This window comes from Sinocyclocheilus anshuiensis, unplaced genomic scaffold (genome assembly GCF_001515605.1).
Source record: "Sinocyclocheilus anshuiensis isolate Anshui unplaced genomic scaffold, SAMN03320099.WGS_v1.1 scaffold44, whole genome shotgun sequence".
NCBI lineage: Eukaryota > Metazoa > Chordata > Actinopteri > Cypriniformes > Cyprinidae > Sinocyclocheilus > Sinocyclocheilus anshuiensis.
The window spans coordinates 897533-908212 of NW_015555746.1; the positions used below are offsets into that span (position 1 = coordinate 897533).

General features: G+C 37.0%; 1 protein-coding gene across 1 annotated transcript; it reads right to left on the bottom strand.

Moving 5' to 3' along the window:
• Nucleotides 1-2555: 2555 nt before the first annotated feature.
• Nucleotides 2556-10204, bottom strand: LOC107673473 (fibroblast growth factor receptor substrate 2-like). Its single transcript, XM_016467069.1, has 6 exons — nt 10139-10204; nt 9801-9987; nt 8272-8433; nt 7355-7476; nt 4888-5802; nt 2556-3225 (listed from the first exon to the last, which is right to left on the bottom strand). Exons 1-6 carry the CDS (start codon nt 10202-10204, stop codon nt 2797-2799), a joined length of 1881 nt encoding a protein of 626 aa, XP_016322555.1. The 3' UTR covers nt 2556-2796.
• Between the last annotated feature and the right edge of the window lie 476 nt (nt 10205-10680).

Here is a 10680-nt window from a genome sequence, read left to right on the forward strand (position 1 = left end):
CAACTCAAACAAATTCTGATATGACTCCATTAGCTGTTATTGCAAAATGTTTATCATACCACAATACCAAAATATAGATGTTAAAAACTAGATCGATCCTCTGAAAAGTGTCTAAAAGTGTCCAAATAGTTAATCATCGCATTCTTAAAGTACAATATGTATGTGATTGTGAGTGTAATATGTTGATTTTATTTGGATTTACTATCTGGCAGCAATATTGTATTGAACTGCAAGGCTCTCAAAATGAAAACGTCACACCGATGTAGCATATAATCTTTAAATCATTTATTTTCACTTTTATTTTTAAATGTGAAAATTTTGGTGATACAAAAATAAATCACATTTATTACTCTGAACATTTTCCTTAAAAAACAAGATACTGGTACCTGACCCTTAAAATATTTTCTCTCAGTTATGCTCCTGGCAAAACATCTAAATCTACTGGGATGCCGTTAGTTTCCAGTGGAATTAAAATAGTAAGTACAACATTAGATATTTCTAAGTTATCAGTTATGATCAACTTTTTGCTAAAAATATGTGTACAATAAGTAAGGCCCACAAAGCCCTGCACTCAGAACAATATGGCTGCCAGTAAGATTTTGAAAAACTGGGTCTACATCCACGCCCAGCAAGTAAGATAAAAACCTCTGCTCTTGGAGGTCCCTAGCAAAATTTTCATAACTTCAGAAATGTATAGCTACATCAGTATCATTGGTGAGAGATAAATTCATTTGAGGGCTGAGTTAACAACCATAAAAAAGCAAAAGCTAAAATTGAAAAACAAATGATGTGTAACTATTTTAGAACACCAATGTGTTATAATAATAGCTGATTTATGAAATTCCAATGAAAAACAGCAGTAATGTTAGAGACTATAAAATATCACCTTTAACTAATTACTATAGATTCAATGGGATTTCATTGGGAATACACTGACATGTCTAGTTTTTTTAGTGTACTTGTAGACAAAATATTATCAAGCCCTGAACTGATCATGATGTAATTGTAAAGAACAGCTGCATTTATGTTTTACATGTTGCTGATTGTTAGCCCTAAAATTCAACATTTACCAATGGCACATAGTTCAGTGATATCATTATATTTTTTGGCACAATATGTTCAAATACAGTTATTATTCAACATGAAACTGCAGTTTGAAAAAGACATTAAATAATACCAAGGTAGATTCTGTGGTTTCCCATACCACCTTTGGTATCTCTAAAACGACTAATCTAACAACATGTTATCTACTTTACGAATAATTCAAATACAAAACAATAAATTAATTAATAAATAAACGAACAAACAGCTAGATAGATAAATAATTCTAAATTAAATAAATATGTTTTGCCTCATGATTCCTGGCATATTTTTTAAGATATAAAAAATAATTAACATTCTTACCTCTCAATATGCATATGGTGCTTTACGTAGCTTTACAAAACATAGATGTACATAAATACACTGGGATTCACAGAGAATTGTCACTTTCAGGTATATTGTCACTGGGGGTGTGAGAATAGCAGTTTTTTTTTACTTTAACTATTTAACTACTTTTACTATTTTTTGTTTTCTTTTTTCCTTGAAAATATTTATTTACTTATTTTCAATGCAAATATCCACTTTAAATTGCTCCTTCCGTTAAATTTCTGGAAAAATGAAAAACAATATCTGACCGTGTTCGGAGAAAAAAAAAATAGCAAAATAAAAAATGACTATCAGTGGTGCTAAGAGCAAAAGCTTGAGCAGATACTGAACAAAATAAGCTCATTTCTAGATCAGAATTATCCTCCCTTTCCATACGTTTTGCTGGGCCGAAGTCTGGATTTTAGCACTCAAAACGGAGCACTTGAAAACATAGAATTCTCCATTTCAAAATCACCACAAACCCAGATACTGTGGATCATGTTCTGAATAATTACTTTAAATTGTGTATACTTTCATTTGCCATAACTTAGTGGGAAATTATGAAATAACGGGAGGCTCAGTTACAATTTGAGAACTATAAGTGCAAACTGAATTGATCGAATCAATTCCTGAGGATAGGAGAATCAAGAGGCATTCAAATACTGAACAATTAGCTCTCTTCATCCTCATTGCAGCCTCCTTTTTTTATCATGATGAAGATCTTGTCTTCAGTTAGTTGCAGAAGAAACTAGATCTATTTTGATAATTATGAAATTATCTTAAATGTGGTAATAAAACACTTATGGTGGTTTCAAGTCTGTTCTGCTCAAGTGTCAAAATACTATGCTGCCTTACTGAAAAGTAAAGAAATAGTTCACCTAAAAATCATCTATTCATCTTAATATCACTCAAAATATATATGATATTTTAGATATCTAGCAGGCTGCTGTCTTTTGTTTTTTTTGGGGGGGTGAACTATCCCTTTAAAATCAACAAACAATAAATGACAAATATAAAAAACAAACAAACAAAACAAAACTTAAGACACTTTAGAAACACTGCAGATTGTTTCCTGAATGAAGTATTTTTTCTGAACCCAATTCTTTGGCCCAAAGCCCAGACAGCAACCCAAAATCACGGTGATAAGTAGTTAACTATCATCTCTCAACCTTCCCACGCAAAATGTGAGAAAAAAAATTAAATAAAATGCTCAGTGTTTGGCTCAATGGAGTTACTATTTCATCAAGCAGCAGTTGGTATGAGTGTAGAAAATGAGAAAATAGAGGCTTCACTATAATGGTGGGAGGAAAATACCACCAAAACTCTCTCTTTCCTGAACATTTTCCCTCATTTTTATTCCTGTCATACCTGTAACTCTCTTTTCCCCTCTCACAGAGGCAAGTCGGTACTGTTGTGGCGTGTCTTCCGTGAGGTGCCGTCATCCCGAGGGAGAGCCTTCTGTAGGTTGGACATGGCTGCTGTCTTCTTCAGGTCGATCACGGCGTAGCATTCTCCACGGCGGGAGGACAGAGCCGTTGCGGCGGCAGCCATGCCACGTTTGAGGGGAGGAGGTCTCTGTGGTACCGGAGCCCCTCCTCCGTGTCCCGAGCAACCGGAGGGCTCACCCTCCAGGTCCACCTGGATGTAGTTGAGCTGGCGAGAGGGAGGAGGAGGCGGGTGGCGGCTGTGCTGCTCGCAGGTGGCACTGCCACGTCCCGCTCGCTGACGTCTGAAGTCGAAGTTGAAAACCCGGTTGGCCCTCTCAGGTGGGTGAGGGTGGGGAGGGCAAGCGTGACGGAGACGGGTTGGAGGCTGTAGCTGTTAAGAGTTTGCATGCAAGTACGTTTCATTGCTACTAGTCACAGGGTTTCCATTGACCAATGACTTTCTATGATTTTTTTTATTATTTAATACAGATTGGACTCTTAAAGAACAATACCTACCCAATTACATTATTTCAGAGCTAAGCATAATTATAAAAGTATATACTCACTCTATACATTTTCCTGACTATATAATCATTTTATAATTACTATACAATTAATTTATTATATTTAATTTTCACATTTATTATATTTTATTGAAATGTGATATGTAATTTATATGCCATTTTATACATTTCTATGACTGTCCAGGCCTGGAAATAACGGTTTTACAATTCCCTGATATTTCCCTTGAATTAGATTTGGAATATTCTCTACATGTATTTGCTTGTGCTTTTGTTTACACACATATTTAGTGTTAGAAGTGACAGGGATTCCACACTTTCTACAAAAGATTTTCTAAAAATTATTTTAAAAATTATTTTACACAGACTGCACTCTTAAAGAGCAATATCATAATTTTGTGCTAAATGAAAAACAATATCTGACCGTGTTCGGAGAAAAAAAAAATAGCAAAATAAAAAATGACTATCAATGGTGCTAAGAGCAAAAGCTTGAGCAGATACTGAACAAAATAAGCTCATTTCTAGATCAGAATTATCCACACTTTCTACAAAAGATTTTCTACAAATTATTTTACACAGACTGCACTCTTAAAGAGCAATATCATAATTAACAGATTAATTTAACGCGTTATAATTTTCAAAACAGTATAGTTACAAGCCGAGGTCTCTATACGTTACTGCTGCGTTACATTGCTGACAGAATGCAGTGTTTTATAATCTAGAGATTGTAAAAAGGATGTAGCACATGCACTTTCGAGTCAAGTGCTAGTGGATTAGAGACCTTCTCCCGCGAGACCCGACGCAACAGAGTGCGGCGCAGGACAAGATGGGCGAGTGCTGGAGCGGGCGGGTAGACACTCGCGTGTGAGCGGGATGCGGGAGAAGGATTCACGGGACTCCCGCAAAACAGAAATATCTAAACATAAAATATCTAAAACAAATAAATTGTTATTCATCTATTGCACAAAAGCAACATGAACTAATATAAAATATAAACGATTAACAGGTGCAAGCGTATGCAGAGTTTCTATTTAGGCTATATCCTGTTTTTATATAGTCTATGGCTATAACACGTGTTTGCAGCGTTGAGCAATGCAGTGCTGAAATTTGCATGCTCACGAATCCTCTCATTATAACACACGAATTGTAGACATTATGAAAGATTCATTATGCATATATTTATTGTGTTATAACAGAGATTTGTGAGATTGCAATGAACTGAGATGTCTTTTAGAGATTATAAATGCAGCGCTCTTTGCTGGCATGTTTTCAACTAATTACTAATTACTTTTGAAATAAAGTAATTGGAACAGTAACATGATTACTTTTAAAAGGAGTAATCAGTAATTTGATTACATTTTCAGAGTAACTTGCCCAACACTGTCTGTATGTATATGTATATATATGAAATTTAACTTATTCACATGACTTTCCAGGCCTGGAAATCACTATTTTACAATTCCCTGATTATACCCTGGAATTTGATTTGGCATATTCTCCACATGTATTTACTCGTGCTTTTGTTGACGCACCTGTTCAGTGTTGACGTAGTTCTGCAGGGCATCGCGATGAATCCCACCACTGCCGGCACTCTCCTGATGGTATCCATTTGGGGTTGCGGGCCCTTCAGAATACTCATACTCATATTCTTCTTCCTCTTCCTCCTCATACTCGTCCTCATCCTCGTCTTCATCCTGATCCTCCTCTTCCTCACGCTGAAGTGCACGATATTCCCAAACCGGGGGAAGCGACGGAAGGTTCTCATAGTTGAGCAACGCGGTGCGCCGATGACCACTGACCCCCATTCCCCGGTCACAGCCGTATCCCTGCGGAGGCAGCGAGGAAGCGTGCATGTGTGTGAGCGGGAGGGAGTGCGGATGTGTATGTGTGCGGGAATCACCGGTGGTGCTGCTACTGCTACTGGAGCCCAAAGACTGAGATTGAGACATAGTGCTCGGACTCAGTCTTTGCCTACGTGCCCCTCGGAGTCCGTTGATATTCTCGTACGTCAGCTGGCTTTCTGGGCAAGGCTCCATGCTAGAGTGTCGGTGCATTAGATGATGGCAATGGTGGTAAGAGTGTGTGTTGCACATGTGTACAGACGGAGTCTCCTCTCCTTCTGTTTCGGAGCTGCAGTCTGCCGCTCGAAGCGGGTGAGTGACATGGCGGTCTCTGTCTCTTTCCATCAGGTGGCGCTGTGCTGGGGTCGGACCCAACATGAACTTCACCTCCTGGGCTCCAGGCTGGAGGAAGACCTGAGGGTCTTTGTGAGGGTCGTCCAGAGGGCAGCAGTGCATGCTAGGCTGGCCTGGGACTGGGCCCCCACGTATGGTGGTGGTAGTTGAGGTTTCCGGGTAGGTGGTGGGCCGCACTTCGGGCAGGGAGTGGACACAGTGGCGGCTTGAGAGGTCAGTTTCCATGCCCACTGTATTCACATACGTATGGGTCTGGAAACAAATGAGAAAAGTTAGTTAAACTGATGTTTAAGTGACTGATAGCACACTATTTACCTAGATTTTGCATTATGAACATTTTAACACCTTGAAAAAGTTGCTACATAGTTCCACTTTATACTGCATGTGTGTGAAGCACAGGATCTGAACTGTCCAATTGTAAATGGACTCTTATTATAGACTCTGATCATGTGTTTCCACAAATAATAATATCGTACATCTAAAAAGTTTTCGGTTTTCATTAAAAACAAATATTATGTAGATTTATAACACTATACTTTGTGTTTTATTACCTTGGCATTAAATGAATAAAAATTGGTTAATGCTGCTGTGTGAGTGTTTCTAATACATTGGCTAAGGAAGTTACAGCAAATTTGGCGTCTTTCTCTCTTCTAACAAACATAATCGATCTGTCAATATTTTTATTTCCTCTTTTTCAAAGTCATAGAAATGCTATCATGAACCTATCAGAACCCCAGAAACGTGAAAAAGGTCCACTTCTTCTAATTCATTTCAAGTTAAGTATTATTTTTCAAATGTACAAAGCCCTCAAAAGTATTTTTCTTCTAATTTAAAGGGACATTTCACCCAAAAATGGAAATTACCCCATGATTTATTCACCCTCAAACCATCTTAGGTGTATATGACATTTTTCTTTTAGACAAATACAATCGGAGTTATTTTAAAAACTGTCCTGGCTCTTCCAAGATTTATAATGAAGGTGGGTAGTGGTCCAGATTTTGAAGCAAAATAAAGTGCGTGCATCCATCATAAAAAGTGTTCCACATGGCTCCAGGGGGTTAATAAACGCCATCTGGAGCGAAGTGAAGTGTTTGTGTAAGAAAAATACCTATATTTACAATTTTATCAACTGTAATCCCTAGCTGTCATACGCACATTCACAGGAGAGTGGCGTTCCAGTGGATGATGTAATTTTTGGGTAATTTTCATTTTTGGGTGAACTATCCCTTTAAGACACACTTAAGCATATTAATGTCATTGCATTAGATAACACAACATCACATCAAGTGTCATTTAAAAAAATATTTTGTTAGAAGCTGTGAAGTTTTAAATGTTATTGGAACGTTACAGTTAATCTTATGAATTTGAATGCGATGACCCTAAACCTGTGGTTATTCTGCTAGAACCCCTGTTTGAACTTGAGGAGAACTGACCTCAAGCATCCACTAAAATCAGGGTTAGTTGACTTAAAAATTACAAATCTGCCATCATTTACTTTCATGTTGGTCCAATGTTGTTTTAGACCCACCCCAATGGCTTTCTTTTTTTGGATAACATCCTTTAAAATATCTAAAAAAAAAATACTTGTTTACAGGTTGGGAACATAATGGAAAAATGATGACAATTTCCATTTTTGGGTGAACTATCCCTTTAAACATAGTTGCAAAAATGAATAAAATAAGTTATGTTTTGAGAAAAGGTCTAGCATTATTTGTTTGTTTATTTGTCAAATACAATGCTGCTTGAGTGTCCAGATACTTTTTGTGGCTACTGAATGTGTGCACAGGCAGGTGTTTGTTCTCACTTGGTCATCCAGTCCCATGAGGCTGTGTCTGTGGTCGTTGGTGAGAGAGGGCTGTGATGAGTCTGCACTGATTGGGTATCCTGGGTATCCATTAGGAAAACCCTGCATCGGGAATCCAGGGGCTACACAAACAGACCAAAGCACAGTACACATAAGCAGGTGACATTTAGGTCGTCCTCCTGTAAGTTAAGTTCTGTTGATATGTGGGCAAGATATATGTGAATAATAACGTGTGAAATGAGTCATCATATTTTTTGGTCTATTTTGCCTATGACCTCAATGGTCAATGTCTAACAAAAGCCAAATGATGACTAAAATACAAAAAAACAATTTTGTTTCTAAGGGGTCTTTATAATAATTATGCATACCTACACTGAATACCTCATTTCTTACATCTCAAGACTTTTTAAGTAACATTGAAACAAGCATGCTCTGTAATGCTGCTTTGAAACAGCACATATTGTGACAGCGCTATACAAATAAACTTGAATTGCAAAAAGTTAAAATGGTGACTAGTTACATAAAGGTTATAAAAATCTTAATGTCAATGTTATTTGACTACTGTGCATTTACAGAAATGTCAATGCTTCCCAGCACACTTGAAAATAAAAATAAAAGTTGTGAGAGACATTTAATGAATGGAGTGTGAAAATATGTAAATACCTGGCTATGTGTTTAAATGTGCATGTGCATGCACATTTTCTACTGCTAAAAAAAGCAATACCATTGACGTGACATTATAATTAACTTGTTTATCCCCATTTCATAACTGATATCGAACATGACTGTTCAAATATTTGTACCCTATTAAAACAGTAAAGACTGATCAAGTGATTAGTGAACGGGTCAGTTTTGTTTTACACATATATGTAGATATGAAACCCTGTGTGTTCAAGTGAGTAGATATTCCAGCTCACTATTGGGTGTCTGTGGAGTTCGAGGCATGTCCATCTCTGGCACATGCCCAGGCCGGGTCATGATCATAGGCTCCTCCACTACATTGATGCTGTTACACTGCATCAACTCCTGCAGCAGGTTGAAGATCTCTTCTGCACGAGAGCACTTGAATGCAAAGATCCCTGTCAAAACATGCAAGAAAATAGAAATAGAAAACAGGAAAACAATAGTAAATGCATAGGTGGAGTATTACTTTCATGAATGGGGAAGGCACAAAAATATATAGGCACACAAAATCTAAATTAGGATGACAGCATTTAACTGAACTTAATTAAAAAATATCTATAACATTACTAGAATACACATTAAATTAAAGGGGTAGTTCACCCAAAAATGAAAATTCTGTCAGAATTTACTGATCCTCGTGTCATTCTATTAGAAAATTAATATATTTGTAATGAAACATGAGCGGTTTGTCCCTGCATTGAATGTCCAGGAAACCAAATCTTAAAAGATCTGAAAAGGTTAAACCATATGAATTGAGTGATTTAATTCAAATCTTGTGATGAGATATGATCACTTAATATGTGACCCTGGACCACAAAACCAGTCTTAAGTCGCTGGGGTATATTTGTAACAATAGCCAAAAATATATTGTATGGGTCAAAATTATAGATTTTTCTTTTATGCCAAAAATTGTTAGGATGTTAAGTAAAGATCATGTTCCATGAAGATATTTTGTAAATTTCCTACTGATCAAAACTTAATTTTTGATTAGTAATATGCATTGCTAAGAACTTCATTTGGACAACTTTAAAGGCGATTTTCTCAGTATTTGGATTTTTTTGCACCCTCAGATTCCAGATTTTCAAATAGTTGTATCTTGGCCAAATATTGTCCTATCCTAACAAACCATACATCAATGGAAAGCTTATTTATTCACCTTTCAGATCATGCATAAATCTCAATTTCGAAAAATTGACCCTTATGACTGGTTTTGTGGTCCAGGGTCACATATGATGAACAGAATTTAGCCTTTATTCCCCTTTTTTTATTCACAGAACAAACCTCAATGGCACAAGCTTCCGTATTTGCTATGTGTATGTTTGTGTGCAGTCATTGTTTAGATGTAAATAAAAGCCTAAATTAAATCACAAAGCAATTGTATCTCTTCACAAACTTCATTTGATTCATATGGATTTGCTTTACATCATTTACTTTATGCCTTTTTTCAATCTTTAAAGCTTTGGTTATCTGTACTTTCATGTTTCAGAGGAACAGAAACCTCTCAGGTTTTATTTAAAAATATCCTAATTTGTGTTTCAAAGATTAACCTTATGGCTCTTATGGGTTTGGAATGACATGAGGGTGAGTAAATTATGACAGAATTGTTATTTTTGGGTGAACTATCCCTTTAAGGAGCCAAATCAACCACCCACCAATATACCTACTAATGAGCAAATGTAAGGGTTCACAGAAGGTTGCGATATTTGCTTTACACGCAATTTAGTCTTGCATCTGCATAAAGTAGAAGTCAGAATCATCTTACCTTGTCCTGTCTGACAACGACGGCCACTCTCGAAAGAGAAGAGGTTGGAATCATAACCGTATCGGCGCAGACAAAGGTATGGCCACCGGATGGCATCACGTTTGCGTGTGTGCAGAATGAGCTCTGTCTGTGTGAGCTCCATGGTTCCTGAGCCCAACTCATTTCCCTCATCGTCCACATTAGTCACCTGTCAGACATAACAGGTTATCACAGAACCAAACAGAGCTCTACTAGGTTAACCATGTAACTATTCTCAAATGCTGCACTTAAAATTAATATTTACCAACACAGTGCTTTTTAAGGTTTGTTTTTATCATAAAGTGTCTTGTGAAATGCACCTTAAATTTGTTGAGATGGTTGTCTCGGATAGTGTCTCTGTATAGACAGCTCCAGCAGCTCCCCATAGCTTCAGCAGGCCAGCTGAAACCTTAAACAGGGACAAACGGGTCAGATATTGCAGGGACTACAGGTACATCTCAAATTTGAATATCATGAAAAAAGGTCAATATTTTTTGTCACTCATTTCAGAAAGTGAAACCCATATATTATATAGATTCATTACACAGAGTGAAATATTTCAAGCCTTTATTTCTTGAAATGTTGATGATTATGGCTTACAGATAATGAAAACCCAAAATTCAGTGTCTCAGAAAATTAGAATATTGTGAAAAAGTTCAATATTGGAAAGTCATGGTGTCACACCCTAATCAGCTAATTACCTCAAAACACCTGCAAAGGTTTCCTGAGCCTTTAAATGGTCTCTCAGTCTGGGTCAGTAGGCTACACAATCATGGGGAAGACTGCTGACTTGACAGATGTCCAGAAGACCGTCATTGACACAAAAGTTAATTGCTAAAGAAGCTGGTTGTTCACAGAGTGC

Coding starts and splice junctions, on each gene's coding strand:
- LOC107673473 (XM_016467069.1), bottom strand. CDS start 10,204: ATGGGGAGCTGCTGGAGCTGTCTATACAGAGACACTATCCGAGACAAC. Junction 5,803..7,354: donor TCATGGGACTGGATGACCAA/GTGAGAACAAAC, acceptor ATTTGTTTCCAG/ACCCATACGTATGTGAATAC. Junction 3,226..4,887: donor ACTACGTCAACACTGAACAG/GTGCGTCAACAA, acceptor AACTCTTAACAG/CTACAGCCTCCAACCCGTCT.